The following is an 18,145-nucleotide window of genomic DNA, read 5'->3' as shown; positions in this document are numbered from 1 at the left end:
GTCAGGAACCTTTACTAACCCAGCTGTCAGGAACCTTTACTAACCCAGCTGTCAGGAACCTTTACTAACCCAGCTGAATAGAACCTTTACTAACCCAGCTGTCAGGAACCTTTACTAACCCAGCTGTCAGGAACCTTTACTAACCCAGCTGTCAGCTGAACCTTTACTAACCCAGCTGTCAGAACCTTTACTAACCCAGCTGAATAGAACCTTTACTACCCAGCTAACCCAGCTGTCAGAACCTTTACTAACCCAGCTGAATAGAACCTTTACTAACCCAGCTGAATAGAACCTTTACTAACCCAGCTGTCAGGAACCTTTACTAACCCAGCTGTCAGGAACCTTTACAAACCCAGCTGAATAGAACCTTTACTAACCCAGCTGTCAGGAACCTTTACTAACCCAGCTGAATAGAACCTTTACTAACCCAGCTGTCAGGAACCTTTACTAACCCAGCTGAATAGAACCTTTACTAACCCAGCTGTCAGGAACCTTTACTAACCCAGCTGAATAGAACCTTTACTAACCCAGCTGTCAGGAACCTTTACTAACCCAGCTGTCAGGAACCTTTACTAACCCAGCTGTCAGGAACCTTTACTAACCCAGCTGAATAGAACCTTTACTAACCCAGCTGAATAGAACCTTTACTAACCCAGCTGAATAGAACCTTTACTAACCCAGCTGTCAAGAACCTTTACTAACCCAGCTGAATAGAACCTTTACTAACCCAGCTGAATAGAACCTTTACTAACCCAGCTGAATAGAACCTTTACTAACCCAGCTGAATAGAACCTTTACTAACCCAGCTGAATAGAACCTTTACTAACCCAGCTGAATAGAACCTTTACTAACCCAGCTGTCAGAACCTTTACTAACCCAGCTGTCAGGAACCTTTACTAACCCAGCTGTCAGAACCTTTACTAACCCAGCTGTCAGAACCTTTACTAACCCAGCTGTCAGAACCTTTACTAACCCAGCTGTCAGGAACCTTTACAAACCCAGCTGAATAGAACCTTTACTAACCCAGCTGTCAGAACCTTTACTAACCCAGCTGTCAGGAACCTTTACTAACCCAGCTGTCAGGAACCTTTACTAACCCAGCTGTCAGAACCTTTACTAACCCAGCTGTCAGGAACCTTTACTAACCCAGCTCAGGAACCTTTACTAACCCAGCTGTCAGGAACCTTTACTAACCCAGCTGTCAGGAACCTTTACTAACCCAGCTGTCAGGAACCTTTACTAACCCAGCTGAATAGAACCTTTACTAACCCAGCTGAATAGAACCTTTACTAACCCAGCTGAATAGAACCTTTACTAACCCAGCTGAATAGAACCTTTACTAACCCAGCTGAATAGAACCTTTACTAACCCAGCTGAATAGAACCTTTACTAACCCAGCTGAATAGAACCTTTACTAACCCAGCTGTCAGAACCTTTACTAACCCAGCTGAATAGAACCTTTACTAACCCAGCTGAATAGAACCTTTACTAACCCAGCTGAATAGAACCTTTACTAACCCAGCTGTCAGAACCTTTACTAACCCAGCTGTCAGGAACCTTTACTAACCCAACTGTCAGGAACCTTTACTAACCCAGCTGTCCGGAACCTTTACTAACCCAGCTGAATAGAACCTTTACTAACCCAGCTGTCAGGAACCTTTACTAACCCAGCTGAATAGAACCTTTACTAACCCAGCTGAATGGAACCTTTACTAACCCAGCTGAATAGAACCTTTACTAACCCAGCTGAATAGAACCTTTACTAACCCAGCTGAAGAGAACCTTTACTAACCCAGCTGAATAGAACCTTTACTAACCCAGCTGTCAGGAACCTTTACTAACCCAGCTGTCAGGAACCTTTACTAACCCAGCTGAATAGAACCTTTACTAACCCAGCTGTCAGGAACCTTTACTAACCCAGCTGTCAGGAACCTTTACAAACCCAGCTGAATAGAACCTTTACTAACCCAGCTGTCTGGAACCTTTACTAACCCAGCTGAATAGAACCTTTACTAACCCAGCTGTCAGGAACCTTTACTAACCCAGCTGTCAGAACCTTTACTAACCCAGCTGTCAGGAACCTTTACTAACCCAGCTGTCAGAACCTTTACTAACCCAGCTGTCAGAACCTTTACTAACCCAGCTGATAGAACCTTTACTAACCCAGCTGAAACCTTTACTAACCCAACCTTTACTAACCCAGCTGAATAGAACCTTTACTAACCCAGCTGAATAGAACCTTTACTAACCCAGCTGAAGAGAACCTTTACTAACCCAGCTGTCAGAAACCTTTACTAACCCAGCTGAATAGAACCTTTACTAACCCAGCTGAATAGAACCTTTACTAACCCAGCTGAATAGAACCTTTACTAACCCAGCTGAAGAACCTTTACTAACCCAGCTGAATACTAACTTTACTAACCCAGCTGTCAGAACCTTTACTAACCCAGCTGTCAGGAACCTTTACTAACCCAGCTGTCAGGAACCTTTACTAACCCAGCTGTCAGGAACCTTTGACCTTTAAACCCAGCTGTCAGGAACCTTTACTAACCCAGCTGTCAGGAACCTTTACTAAACCCAGCTGAATAGAACCTTTACTAACCCAGCTGTCAGGAACCTTTACTAACCCAGCTGTCAGAACCTTTACCCAGCTAAACCCAGCTGTCAGGAACCTTTACAGCTGTCACCTTTACTAACCCAGCTGTCAGGAACCTTTACTAACCCAGCTGTCAGGAACCTTTACTAACCCAGCTGTCAGAACCTTTACTAACCCAGCTGAATCAGAACCTTTACTAACCCAGCTGTCAGGAACCTTTACTAACCCAGCTGTCAGAACCTTTAACCCAGCTGTCAGGAACCCAGCTGTCAGAACCTTTACTAACCCAGCTGTCATAGAACCTTTACTAACCCAGCTGAATAGAACCTTTACTAACCCAGCTGAATAGAACCTTTACTAACCCAGCTGTCAGAACCTTTACTAACCCAGCTGAATAGAACCTTTACTAACCCAGCTGTAGAACCTTTACTAACCCAGCTGTCAGAACCTTTACTAGCCCAGCCGTATAGAACCTTTACTAACCCAGCCGTACAGAACGTTTACTAACCCAGCTGAATATGACCTTTACCAACCCAGCTGTCAGGAACCTTTACTAACCCAGCTGAATAGAACCTTTACTAACCCAGCTGTCAGGAACCTTTACTAACCCAGCTGTCAGGAACCTTTACTAACCCAGCTGTCAGGAACCTTTACTAACCCAGCTGTCAGGAACCTTTACTAACCCAGCTGTCAGGAACCTTTACTAACCCAGCTGAATAGAACCTTTACTAACCCAGCTGAATAGAACCTTTACTAACCCAGCTGAATAGAACCTTTACTAACCCAGCTGTCAGGAACCTTTACTAACCCAGCTGAATAGAACCTTTACTAACCCAGCTGAATAGAACCTTTACTAACCCAGCTGTCAGGAACCTTTACTAACCCAGCTGAATAGAACCTTTACTAACCCAGCTGAATAGAACCTTTACTAACCCAGCTGAATACTAACCTTTACTAACCCAGCTGTCAGAACCTTTTTACTAACCCAGCTGTCAGGAACCTTTACTAACCCAGCTGTCAGAACCTTTACTAACCCAGCTGTCAGAACCTTTACAAACCCAGCTGTCAGGAACCTTTACTAACCCAGCTGTCAGGAACCTTTACCCAAAAACCAGCTGAATAGAACCTTTACTAACCCAGCTGTCAGGAACCTTTACCCCAGCTTTTACTAACCCAGCTGTCAGGAACCTTTACTAACCCAGCTGTCAGGAACCTTTACTAACCCAGCTGTCAGAACCTTTAACTAACCCAGCTGTCAGGAACCTTTACTAACCCAGCTGTCAGGAACCTTTACTAACCCAGCTGTCAGGAACGTTTACTAACCCAGCTGTCAGGAACCTTTACTAACCCAGCTGAATAGAACCTTTACTAACCCAGCTGTCAGGAACCTTTACTAACCCAGCTGTCAAGAACCTTTACTAACCCAGCTGAATAGAACCTTTACTAACCCAGCTGAATAGAACCTTTACTAACCCAGCTGAATAGAACCTTTACTAACCCAGCTGTCAAGAACCTTTACTAACCCAGCTGTCAGGAACCTTTAAAACCCAGCTGAATAGAACCTTTACTAACCCAGCTGAATAGAACCTTTACTAACCCAGCTGAATAGAATAGAACCTTTACTAACCCAGCTGAATAGAACCTTTACTAACCCAGCTGAATAGAACCTTTACTAACCCAGCTGAATAGAACCTTTACTAACCCAGCTGTCAGGAACCTTTACTAACCCAGCTGTCAGAACCTTTACTAACCCAGCTGTCAGGAACCTTTACTAACCCAGCTGTCAGCTGAACCTTTACTAACCCAGCTGTCAGAACCTTTACTAACCCAGCTGTCAGGAACCTTTACTAACCCAGCTGAATAGAACCTTTACTAACCCAGCTGTCAGAACCTTTACTAACCCAGCTGTCAGAACCTTTACTAACCCAGCTGTCAGGAACCTTTACTAACCCAGCTGTCAGAACCTTTACTAACCCAGCTGTCAGAACCTTTACTAACCCAGCTGTCAGGAACCTTTACTAACCCAGCTGAATAGAACCTTTACTAACCCAGCTGTCAAACCCAGAACCTTTACTAACCCAGCTGTCAGCTGAACCTTTACTAACCCAGCTGAATAGAACCTTTACTAACCCAGCTGTCAGGAACCTTTACTAACCCAGCTGTCAGAACCTTTACTAACCCAGCTGTCAGGAACCTTTACTAACCCAGCTGTCAAGAACCTTTACTAACCCAGCTGAATAGAACCTTTACTAACCCAGCTGTCAGGAACCTTTACTAACCCAGCTGAATAGAACCTTTACTAACCCAGCTGTCAGGAACCTTTACTAACCCAGCTGTCAGGAACCTTTACTAACCCAGCTGAATAGAACCTTTACTAACCCAGCTGAATAGAACCTTTACTAACCCAGCTGAATAGAACCTTTACTAACCCAGCTGTCAGGAACCTTTACTAACCCAGCTGAATAGAACCTTTACTAACCCAGCTGAATAGAACCTTTACTAACCCAGCTGAATAGAACCTTTACTAACCCAGCTGTCAGGAACCTTTACTAACCCAGCTGTCAGGAACCTTTACTAACCCAGCTGTCAGGAACCTTTACTAACCCAGCTGTCAGGAACCTTTACTAACCCAGCTGAATAGAACCTTTACTAACCCAGCTGTCAGGAACCTTTACTAACCCAGCTGAATAGAACCTTTACTAACCCAGCTGAATAGAACCTTTACTAACCCAGCTGTCAGAACCTTTACTAACCCAGCTGTCAGAACCCAACCCAGCTGTCAGGAACCTTTACTAACCCAGCTGTCAGGAACCTTTACTAACCCAGCTGTCAGAACCTTTACTAACCCAGCTGTCAGGAACCTTTACTAACCCAGCTGAATAGAACCTTTACTAACCCAGCTGTCAGGAACCTTTACTAACCCAGCTGTCAGGAACCTTTACTAACCCAGCTGAATAGAACCTTTACTAACCCAGCTGTCAGGAACCTTTACTAACCCAGCTGAATAGAACCTTTACTAACCCAGCTGTCAGGAACCTTTACTAACCCAGCTGTCAGGAACCTTTACTAACCCAGCTGAATAGAACCTTTACTAACCCAGCTGTCAGGAACCTTTACTAACCCAGCTGTCAGGAACCTTTACTAACCCAGCTGTCAGGAACCTTTACAAACCCAGCTGTCAAGAACCTTTACTAACCCAGCTGAATAGAACCTTTACTAACCCAGCTGTCAAGAACCTTTACTAACCCAGCTGTCAGGAACCTTTACTAACCCAGCTGTCAGGAACCTTTACTAACCCAGCTGTCAGGAACCTTTACTAACCCAGCTGAATAGAACCTTTACTAACCCAGCTGTCAAGAACCTTTACTAACCCAGCTGTCAGAACCTTTACCCAGCTAGAACCCAACCCAGCTGTCAGGAACCTTTACTAACCCAGCTGAATCCTTTACTAACCCACTGTCTTTACTAACCCAGCTGAATAGAACCTTTACTAACCCAGCTGTCAAACCTAGAACCTTTACTAACCCAGCTGTCAGGAACCTTTACAAACCCAGCTGTCAAGAACCTTTACTAACCCAGCTGAATAGAACCTTTACTAACCCAGCTGTCAGGAACCTTTACTAACCCAGCTGAATAGAACCTTTACTAACCCAGCTGAATAGAACCTTTACTAACCCAGCTGTCAGGAACCTTTACTAACCCAGCTGTCAGGAACCTTTACTAACCCAGCTGAATAGAACCTTTACTAACCCAGCTGAATAGAACCTTTACTAACCCAGCTGTCAGGAACCTTTACTAACCCAGCTGTCAGGAACCTTTACAAACCCAGCTGTCAGGAACCTTTACTAACCCAGCTGTCAGGAACCTTTACAAACCCAGCTGAATAGAACCTTTACTAACCCAGCTGAATAGAACCTTTACTAACCCAGCTGAATAGAACCTTTACTAACCCAGCTGAATAGAACCTTTACTAACCCAGCTGTCAGGAACCTTTACTAACCCAGCTGTCAGGAACCTTTACAAACCCAGCTGTCAGGAACCTTTACTAACCCAGCTGTCAGGAACCTTTACAAACCCAGCTGAATAGAACCTTTGCTAACCCAGCTGAATAGAACCTTTACTAGCCCAGCTGTCAGGAACCTTTACTAACCCAGCTGTCAGGAACCTTTACAAACCCAGCTGAATATGACCTTTACCAACCCAGCTGTCAGGAACCTTTACTAACCCAGCTGTCAGGAACCTTTACTAACCCAGCTGAATATGACCTTTACCAACCCAGCTGTCAGCAACCTTTACTAACCCAGCTGAATAGAACCTTTACTAACCCAGCTGTCAGGAACCTTTACTAACCCAGCTGTCAGGAACCTTTACTAACCCAGCTGAATAGAACCTTTACTAACCCAGCTGTCAGAACCTTTACTAACCCAGCTGAATAGAACCTTTACTAACCCAGCTGTCAGGAACCTTTACTAAACCCAGCCGTATAGAACCTTTACTAACCCAGCCGTATAGAACCTTTACTAACCCAGCCGTATAGAACCTTTACTAACCCAGCCGTATAGAACCTTTACTAACCCAGCCGTATAGAACCTTTACTAACCCAGCCGTACAGAACCTTTACTAACCCAGCCGTACAGAACCTTTACTAACCCAGCCGTATAGAACCTTTACTAACCCAGCCGTATAGAACCTTTACTAACCCAGCCGTATAGAACCTTTACTAACCCAGCCGTATAGAACCTTTACTAACCCAGCGGTATAGAACCTTTACTAACCCAGCCGTACAGAACCTTTACTAACCCAGCTGTCTGGAACCTTTACTAACCCAGCTGAATAGAACCTTTACTAACCCAGCTGTCTGGAACCTTTACTAACCCAGCTGAATAGAACCTTTACTAACCCAGCTGTCAGGAACCTTTACTAACCCAGCTGTCAGGAACCTTTACTAACCCAGCTGTCAGGAACCTTTACTAACCCAGCTGTCAGGAACCTTTACTAACCCAGCTGAATAGAACCTTTACTAACCCAGCTGTCAGGAACCTTTACTAACCCAGCTGAATAGAACCTTTACTAACCCAGCTGTCAGAACCTTTACTAACCCAGCTATCAAGAACCTTTACTAACCCTGCTGAATAGTACCTTTACTAACCCAGCTGAATAGAACCTTTACTAACCCAGCTGAATAGAACCTTTACTAACCCAGCTGAATAGAACCTTTACTAACCCAGCTGAATAGGACATTTACTGACCCAGCTGAATAGAACCTTTACTAACCCAGCTGAATAGAACCTTTACTAACCCAGCTGTCAAGAACCTTTACTAACCCAGCTGAATAGAACCTTTACTAACCCAGCTGTCAGGAACCTTTACAAACCCAGCTGAATAGAACCTTTACTAACCCAGCTGAATAGAACCTTTACTAACCCAGCTGTCAGGAACCTTTACTAACCCAGCTGAATAGAACCTTTACTAACCCAGCTGAATAGAACCTTTACTAACCCAGCTGTCAGGAACCTTTACTAACCCAGCTGAATAGAACCTTTACTAACCCGGCTGTCAGGAACCTTTACTAAACGATATCATAACCGCTATCGATAAAAGACAGTACTGTGCAGCTGTCTTCATCGACCTGGCAAAGGCTTTCGACTCTGTCAATCACCATATTCTTATCGGCAGACTCAGTAGCCTTGGTTTTTCTAATGACTGCCTTGCCTGGTTCACCAACTACTTTGCAGACAGAGTTCAGTGTGACAAATTGGAGGGCATGTTGTCCGGTCCTCTGGCGGTCTCTATGGGGGTGCCACAGTGTTCAATTCTCGGGCCGACTCTTTTCTCTGTATATATCAATGATGTTGCTCTTGCTTCGGGCGATTCCCTGATCCACATCTTCGCAGACGACACCATTCTGTATACTTCTGGTCCTTCCTTGGACACTGTGCTATCTAACCTCCAAACGAGCTTCAATGCCATACAACACTCCTTCCGTGGCCTCCAAATGCTCTTAAACACTAGTAATACCAAATGCATGCTTTTCAACCATTCGCTGCCTGCACCCGCACGCCCGACTAGCATCACCACCGTGGATGGTTCCAACCTAGAATATGTGGACATCTATAAGTACCTAGGTGTCTGGCTACACAGTAAACTCTCCTTCCAGACTCATATCAAACATCTCCAATCTAAAATCAAATCTAGAGTCTGCTTTCTATTCCGCAACAAAGCCTCCTTCACTAACGCCGCCAAACTTACCCTAGTTAAACTGACTATCCTACCAATCCTCGACTTCGGGCGATGTCATCTACAAAATAGCTTCCAATATGCTACTCAGCAAACTGGATGCATTTTATCACAGTGCCATCCGTTTTGTTACTAAAGCACCTTATACCACCCACCACTGCGACCTGTATGCTCTAGTCGGCTGGCCCTCGCTACATATTCGCCGCCAGACCCACTGGCTCCAGGTCATCTACAAGTCCATGCTAGGTAAAGTTCCGCCTTATCTCAGTTCACTGGTCACGATGGCAACACCCAACCATAGCACGCGCTCCAGCAAGTGTATCTCACTGATCATCCCTAAAGCAAACACCTCATTTCACCGCCTTTCCTGCCAGTTCTCTGCTGCCTGTGACTGAAACAAATTGCTAAAAATCGCTGAAGTTGGAGACTTTTATCTCCCTCACCAACTTCAAACATCTGCTATCTGAGCAGCTAACCGATCGCTGCAGCTGTTCATAGTCCATCGGTAAATAGCCCACCCAATTTACCTACCTCATCCCCATACTGTTTTTATTTATTTACTTTTCTGCTCTTTTGCACACCAGTATCTCTACCTGCACATGACCATCTGATCATCTATCACTCCAGTGTTAATATGCAAAATTGTAATTATTCGCCTACCTCCTCATGCCTTTTGCACACATTGTATATAGACTCTTTATACTGTGTTATCGACTTGTTTATTGTTTACTCCATGTGTAACTCTGTGTTGTTGTCTGTTCACACTGCTATGCTTTATCTTGGCCAGGTCGCAGTTGGAAATGAGAACTTGTTCTCAACTAGCCTACCTGGTTAAATAAAGGTGAAATAAAAAATTTAAACTAACCCAGCTGAATAATACATTTACTAACCCAGCTGTATAGTACATTTACTAACCCAGCTGCGAGGAACCTTTACTAACGCAGCTTTATAGAACCTTCTACTAACCCAGCTGTATAGTACATTTACTAACCCAGCTTCGAGGAACATTTACTAACTTAGCTATAAAGAACCTTTACTAACCCAGCTGTATAAAACCTTCACTAACCCAACTGTGAGGAACCGTACCTTGGTGTAGGAGACCTTAATGTAGACCAGGATGGAAGCCAGATGTGTTTTAGACAGCTGGATGGGGTGGTTCACTGTGTCTGCATCCAGCTAACCCAGCTGTATAGAACCTTTACTAACCCAGCTTTGAGGAACCTTACCTTGGGGGAGGAGACCTTGATGTAGACCAGGATGGGGGCCAGAGATGTTTTAGACAGCTGGATGGGGTGGTTCACTGTGTCTGCATCCAGAACCACCAGTTGTAGGCTCCGGGCTAGCTCAAAAATCCGCTCCACCTCCCCCTGGATTTGGGCTGCAGAGACATGGAGCATGGTGGTCACTAAAACCTCCATCAATTAACCCTCCAATCAAACCCTAAACTTTCTAAACAAGCCCTGGCGTATTGAAATGTTACAAGATAAATGATCACATCTACTGTGTCCTTTTATACAGCACAGTCTAGAGCAGAGGTTTTCAAAGTGTGAGGCACGCCTCCCCAGGGGTGTGCCATAGAGTTACAAGGAATGTGTGAAAGGAAAGACAAGTCAAACTGTATTCGGTTCTCCAATAATGAATTAATATAAAGCCTGTTTCTAGTTACAATCCCAGGGGAAATGCTTCTTAAAGTGGCACTGGCTTCTTAAAGTGGCTCTGGCTTTTTAAAGTGGCTCTGGCTTCTGAAAAGGGCACTGGCTTCTTTAAAGGGCACTGGCTTCTTTAAAGGGCACTGGCTTCTTAAAAGGGCACTGGCTCCTTAAAGGGGCACTGGCTTCTAAAAAGGGCACTGGCTCCTTAAAGGGGCACTGGCTTCTAAAAGGGCACTGGCTTCTTTAAAGGGCACTGGCTTCTTTAAAGGGCACTGGCTTCTTTAAAGGGCACTGGCTTCTTTAAAGGGCACTGGCTTCTTAAAAGGGCACTGGCTCCTTAAAGGGGCACTGGCTTCTAAAAAGGGCACTGGCTTCTTTAAAGGGCACTGGCTTCTTTAAAGGGCACTGGCTTCTTAAAAGGGCACTGGCTTCTTAAAAGGGCACTGCGTTCTTAAAAGGGCACTGGCTTCTTAAAAGGGCACTGGCTGGCTTCTTTAAAAGGCACTGGCTTCACTGAAAAGGGCACTGGGTTCTTAAAAGGACACTGGCTTCTTTAAAGGGCACTGGCTTCTTAAAAGGGCACTGGCTTCTTAAAAGGGCACTGCGTTCTTAAAAGGGCACTGGCTTCTTAAAAGGGCACTGGCTTCTTTAAAAGGCACTGGCTTCTGAAAAGGGCACTGGGTTCTTAAAGGACACTGGCTTCTTTAAAGGGCACTGGCTTCTTTAAAGGGCACTGGCTTCTTTAAAGGGCACTGGCTTCTTTAAAGGGCACTGGCTTCTTTAAAGGGCACTGGCTTCTTTAAAGGGCACTGGCTTCTTTAAAGGGCACTGGCTTCTTTAAAGGGCACTGGCTTCTTTAAAGGGACGGCACGTGGCCTAGTGGTTAGAGTGTTGGACTTGTAACCAAAAGGTTGCAAGATCAAATCCCTGAGCTGGCAATGTAAAAATCTGTTGTTCTGCCATTCAACTCTTCATAGGCCATCGTTGAAAATTAGAATTTGTTCCTAACTGACTTGCCTAATTAAATGTTTAAAAATGGCTTCTTAAAAGTGCAATGACATAAAACAAGAAAGTAACTATTTTTGAATAATAATTATCTGGATTTTCTGAAAGCACTTTAATTGATAAAATATTTTTGTTAATTCAGTTGCATGTTAATTAAGGTGTGCAGAGCATGATTTTAGCCCAAATGTGGGAGCAGGAGATTAATACTGCCTACAGTAAAAACTGACTGTCCAAAAATAAAAAGTTGTTCTGCAACATTTTCAGTGCAACTATTTATTTGACATGAGAATGGAATATATTTATCTTAAAAATATGACATGTTCATTACATCCTGTGCAGGGAGGCCCACTGTCTCAGACTTTGAAAACACCTGGTACAGAGGTAAAGTAGTTGTAAGGTATCTATACAGCACAGTCTATAGGTAGACTAGTGTTAGAGTTTATAGACATCACAGTCTATAGGTAGACTAGTGTTAGAGTTTATAGACATCACAGTCTATAGGTAGACTAGTGTTAGAGTTTATAGACAGCACAGTCTATAGGTAGACTCGTGGTGGGGTTTATAGACAGCACAGTCTATAGGTAGCGTCGTGGTAGGGTTTATAGACAGCACAGTCTATAGGTAGACTAGTGGTAGGGTTTATAGACAGCACAGTCTATAGGTAGACTAGTGGTAGTGTTTATAGACAGCACAGTCTATAGGTAGACTAGTGGTAGGGTTTATAGACAGCACAGTCTATAGGTAGACTAGTGGTAGTGTTTATAGACAGCACAGTCTATAGGTAGACTAGTGGTAGGGTTTATAGACAGCACAGTCTATAGGTAGACTAGTGGTAGTGTTTATAGACAGCACAGTCTATAGGTAGACCAGTGGTAGGGTTTCTATACAGCACAGTCTACACGTAGACCAGTGGTAGGGTTTCTATACAGAACAGTCTACACATAGACTAGTGGTAGGGTTTATAGACAGCACCGTCTATAGGTAGACCAGTGGGAGGGTTTCTATACAGCACAGTCTACACGTAGAACAGTCTACACGTAGACCAGTGGGAGGGTTCCTCAACAGTTGCTCTTTGAACAGCAGTGAGGAAGAGGGTCAGACTCAAATGAGCTAACACTGTTTTAGTCATACACCTGCTTACACTATGGTTAATGTATTATATTATATTAGTAGTATTGTACATACCAGCAGTATCTGGAACCAGACAGCAAAGAGAGGGACAGGGTGTAAAGAACCAAGTTAATTACTTTCCCACTACTGTACAGTTAGGTTAGTCAATATACTGTAGACCCTGTCCTGATTGGGTGTGTGACATAACATAATACTTTACTGAGAAAAGGAAACCGCAAGATCACAGTTCACTTGAAAAACCAACAAACACTAAGTTTCGAAAACTCACTCAGGAAACAAACGAACATAGTAAATAATTCAAGCTTCTGCAAAGGACAACAGAAAACGCGTATTTTAACAGGGAAATCATAATGAGTAAATTGGACACACTGAGTGTCATTCATGTCTCTAGGGCGGTCTCGAGGTGGAACCGGGTGTGATACATTACCTCATTATCAACCCTGTTCTGACATGGTATTATACATTACCTCATTATCAACACTGTTCTGACATGGTATGATACATTACCTCAATATAAACCTGGTCTGTTTGGGAATGGACATTACCCCGACATAAACCTGGTGTGATTGGGTATGGACATTACCCTGATATAAACCTGGTTTGATTGGGTATGGCCATCACCCCGATATAAACCTGTTCTGATTGGGTATGGCCATTACCCCGATATAAACCTGGTTTGATTAGGTATGGACATTACCCCGATATAAACCTGTTCTGATTGGGTATTGGCATTACCCCGATATAAACCTGTTCTGATTGGGTATGGGCATTACCCCGATATAAACCTGTTCTGATTGGGTATGGGCATTACCCCAACATAAACCTGTTCTGATTGAGTGTAATATTTTATAAACCTGGCCGATCACTGTATGGTTTCTATAATATTGTATTTTAAAATATGGTTGGTATAATATTGTATTGTTAAGTATGGTAGCTGTGGTAAGGTGTGTTAGCCCATACTTTAACCTAGATTAGTTACCATGACACCATTAGGATTACGGGGGTTGGGGTTAGAGGATTAGGGCTGGGGTTAGAGGATTAGGGGGGTGGGGGGCTTTAGAGGATTAGGGCTGGGGTTAGAGGATTAGGGCTGGGGTTAGGTGGTTAACTGATACCTTACCTAGGTTAGAGCGTGTGTTTGAGCGGTCCATCAGGGCTTTCTTGTTGGGGTTGTTGAGTATGGACCGCTTCGCTAGAGCGATGTCTGCAGTCACACGAGTTATAGTAATTCTGAGAAATACAGAGCAAACGTGATATTTTATATGAAGTTAAAACGTTTGGATAAACAATATGTATATTGTATTTATTGTCAAATCCACAGTTGATACAACCTGTATAACTCACCTCCCTTCAAATCTGTGTTTTAAAAAGTCGAAGAGTGCTTTCTGCATCATGTCTGTTACCTAGGATCACACAGAAACACCCTCCATCACATGTACAGTATGTAACATCAGATGGCTCCTCCATCACATATACAGTGTATTTGGAAAGTATTAAAACCCATTGACTTTCCACATTTTGTTACATTACAGCCTTATTCTAAAATATATACAGTTGAAGTTTTACATACAACTTAGCCACATACATTTAAACTCAGTTTTTCACTATTCCTGACATTTAATCCTAGTAAAAATTCCCTGTTTTAAGTCAGTTAGGATCACCACTTTATTTTAAGAATGTGAAATGTCAGAATAATAGTAGAGAGAATGATTTATTTCAGCTTTTATTTCTTTCATCACATTTCCAATGGGTCAGAAGTTTACATACACTCAATTAGTATTTGGTAGCATTGCCTTTAAATTGTTTAACTTGGGGCAAACGTTTTGGGTAGCCTTCCACAAGCTTCCCACAATAAGTTGGATGCATTTTGGCCCATTCCTCCTGACAGAGCTGGTGTAACGGAGTCAGGTTTTTAGGCCTCCTTGCTCGCACACGTTTATTTCAGTTCTGCCCACAAATGTCCTATACCTTGACTTTGTTGTCCTTAAGCCATTTTGCCACAACTTTGGAAGTACAGTGGGGAGAACAAGTATTTGATACATTTTGCAGGTTTTCCTACTTACAAAGCATGTAGAGGTCTGTAATTTTTATCATAGGTACACTTCAACTGTGAGAGACGGAATCTAAAACAAAAATGCAGAAAATAACATTGTATGATTTTTGAATTTTATTTTGAATTTTATTGCATGACATAAGTCACCTACCAACCAGTAAGAATTCCGGCTCTCACAGACCTGTTAGTTTTTCTTTCAGAAGCCCTCCTGTTCTCCACACATTACCTGTATTAACTGCACCTGTTTGAACTCGTTACCTGTATAAAAGACACCTTTTGACACACTCAATCAAACAGACTCCAACCTCTCCACAATGGCCAAGACCAGAGAGGGTGTAAGGACGTCAGGGATAAAATTGTAGACCTGCACAAGGCTGGGATGGGCTACAGGACAATAGGCAATAAGCAGCTTGGCAGTGTATCAAATACTTGTTCTCCCCACTGTATGCTTGGGGTCATTGTCCATTTGGAAGACCCATTTGCGACCAAGCTTTAACTTCCTGACTGATGTCTTGAGGATGTTGCTTCAAAATATCCACATCATTTTCTGTCCGCATGATGCCATCTATTTTGTGAAGTGCACCAGTCCCTCCTGCAGCAAAGCACCCCCACAACATGATGCTGCCACCCCACAACATGATGCTGCCACCCCCGTGCTTCAAGGTTGGGATGGTGTTCATTGGCTTGCAAGCCTCCCCCTTTTTCCTCCAAACATAATGATGGTCATTATGGCCAAAGAGTAGATGGCAACACTTGCACAAAACTGAAAGCGTGAACCACTGCAATTAACCACAGCAAGGTGACTGGGAATATGGTTGAATACAAACAGTGTAGTTCTTTCCTCCGTAAGGAAATCAAACAGGCAAACGCTAGTACAGAGACAAAGTGGAGTCGCAATTAAATGGCTCAGACATGAGACGTATGTGGCAGGGTCTACAGACAATCATGGATTACAAAAGGGAAACCAGCCAAGTAGGGGACACCAACATCTCAGTCCCGGACAATCTAAACACCTTCTTCGCCTGTTTTGAGGATAACACAGAGTCACCGACGCGACCCGCTCACAAGGACCATTGGCTCTAGTTCTCCGTGGCCGACGTGAGTAAGACATTGAAGCATGATAACTCTCACAAGGCTGGCGGCTCAGATGGCATCCCTAGCCCACGCCTTCAGAGAACGCGCCGACCAGCGGGCTGGTGTGTTTCCGGACATATTCAATCTCTCCCTATCCCAGTCTGCTGTCCTCACTTGCTTCAGCATGTCCACCATTGTTCCTGTACCCAAGAAGGCTAAGGTAACTGAACTAAATGACTATCACCCTGTAGCACCCACTTCAATCATCATGAAACACTTTGAGAGGCTAGTTAAGGATCTTATCACCTCCACCCTACCTGATACCCTAGACCCACTTCAATTTACGTACCGCCCCAATAGAGCCACAGACGATGCAATTGCTTTTGCACTGCACGCTGCCCTATCCCATCTGTATTGGTATGTAACTGTTATGAAAGTTGTATTGTCAATTTTGTTTTGTATTTAAACGCCACTTTAAACGTGTACATGACACTGCAACAACATTTCCCCAAGGGGATAATAAAGTCAGGAAGTAAGTAGGTTGATTAATAACCTGAACCAGATTACAGGCACTGGTTACATTGAGAAATGTCCTCTTGAGTGGAGAGTTTGATGAAAAGATAAATTATCATACTGTATATATTTTCAAAGAAGCGTGGTCATCATTATTTGGACCGTATATATTAATGAGCCAAATCTGTTTATAGTCCAATAACATTTAATATCTAGATTGCGGATCTGCTTGGAAAATTTGCACATTCAGATAAAAATTATTGTTAATTAATATAATCAGCCTGTCACGTCCTGACCTGAGATTCTCTGTTTTCTTTATATTTTGGTTATGTCAGGGTATGATGAGGGTGGCTATGCTAGTTTTTGTATTGTCTAGGGTTTTTTGTATGTCTAAGGGTTTTGTAGGTCTAGGTATATGTATGCCTATGGTGGCCTGATATGGTTCCCAATCAGAGGCAGCTGTTTATCATTGTCTCTGATTGGGGATCATATTTAGGTAGCCATTTTCCCTTTTGTGTTCGTGGGTTCTTGTTTTATGTTGAGGTGCCTGTCTGCACTGTCATATTAGCTTCACAGTTCGTTTTGTTATTTTGTTAGTTTGTTCAGTATTCAGTCATGAAATAAAGTAGAATGTAGGTATACCACGCTGCGCCTTGGTCATTATGACGAACGTGTCACAGCCCTTTTAAGTTTCTTCACCACTAGTCTTTTTTCCGCACAACTTCATCTAAAATAGTTGAATGAGATTCCGGTAAACAATAGATATTATATTCCTTCTCTTTCAGCCAGGTAAATGCTTATCTTTTCTTATTATCTGCTAAGCCATTACAATTATAACTGGCTATACTTATTTCACCACTTACCATAATGAGATACAAGTTTCAATTCAATTTATCACAACAGACTGAATGTTTGTAAACTTGTCATTAAAATGTATACCCTCTCAGAGAGAGAGAGACACAGCTGCATGTGAGCTCTCACATTTTTCAAGATGTTTTTTACGAAAGGATAGATTTGGAGTTATATGAACTTGGATTTTTTTTTGGCAGGGACATATACAGGATGCTACCCTCCACAGCATGGCCTTCGCTGTTGTGTCATCTGCAAACTTGACGATGGAGTTGGAGGCGTGCTTGGCCATAGAGTCACGGGTGAACAGGGAGTACAGGATGGGGCTGAGCACCCACCATTGTGGGGCCCCAGTGTTGAGGATCAGCGGAGTGGAGGTGATGTTTCCTAACTTCACCACCTGGGGGCGGCCCGTCAGGAAGTCCAGAACCCAGTTGCACAGGGCAGGGTTTAGACCCAGGGCCCCAAGCTTAATGACGAGTTTGGAGGGTACTATGGTGTTAAATGCTGAATTCTAGCCAATAAACAGCATTCTTACATGGGTATTCCTCTTGTCCAGATGGGTTAGGGCAGTGTGCAGAGTGATGGCGATTGCATCGTCTGTAGATCTATTGGGCAGTAAGCAAATTGAAGTGGGACTAGGGTGGCAGGTAAGGTAGAGGTTTATATGATCCTTGACTAGTCTCTCAAAGCACTTCATGATGACAGAAGTAAGTGGGTACAGGAACAATGGTAGCCATCTTGAAGCATGTGGGGACAGCAGACTGGGATAGGGAGAAATTGAATATGCACGTAAACACACCAGCCAGCTGGTCTGCGCCTGCTCTGAGGACGCGGCTGGGGATGCCGTCTGGGACGGCAGCCTTGCGAGGGTTAACACTTTTAAATGTTTTACTCGGCCACGGAGAAGGAGAGCCCACAATCCTTGGTAGCGGGCTGCATCAGTGGCACTGTGTTATCTTCAAAGCATGTGAAGAATATGTTTACCCTGTCCAGAAGCAAGACGTAGGTCTCTGTGATGTGACTGGTTTTCTT

At 43.6% G+C, this 18,145-nt stretch overlaps 1 protein-coding gene across 2 annotated transcripts in view; it reads right to left on the bottom strand.

Moving 5' to 3' along the window:
* Window positions 1-18,145, bottom strand: part of cacnb2b (calcium channel, voltage-dependent, beta 2b) — an 84,836-nt gene that overhangs the window by 39,765 nt on the left and 26,926 nt on the right. For both annotated transcript variants that reach the window (XM_042308321.1, XM_024378513.2), the window contains exons 8-11: window positions 13,966-14,024; window positions 13,742-13,851; window positions 12,676-12,684; window positions 10,060-10,211 (exon numbers count right to left, since the gene is read on the bottom strand). In XM_042308321.1, the coding sequence (XP_042164255.1) occupies window positions 10,060-10,211; window positions 12,676-12,684; window positions 13,742-13,851; window positions 13,966-14,024 (330 nt within the window). The remainder of the gene's footprint in view (window positions 1-10,059; window positions 10,212-12,675; window positions 12,685-13,741; window positions 13,852-13,965; window positions 14,025-18,145) is intronic.

This window comes from Oncorhynchus tshawytscha, linkage group LG28 (assembly GCF_018296145.1).
Source record: "Oncorhynchus tshawytscha isolate Ot180627B linkage group LG28, Otsh_v2.0, whole genome shotgun sequence".
Lineage (NCBI taxonomy): Eukaryota > Metazoa > Chordata > Actinopteri > Salmoniformes > Salmonidae > Oncorhynchus > Oncorhynchus tshawytscha.
The sequence above is the reverse complement of the archived record's forward strand: the minus strand, read 5'-3'. Positions and strand labels throughout refer to the sequence as shown.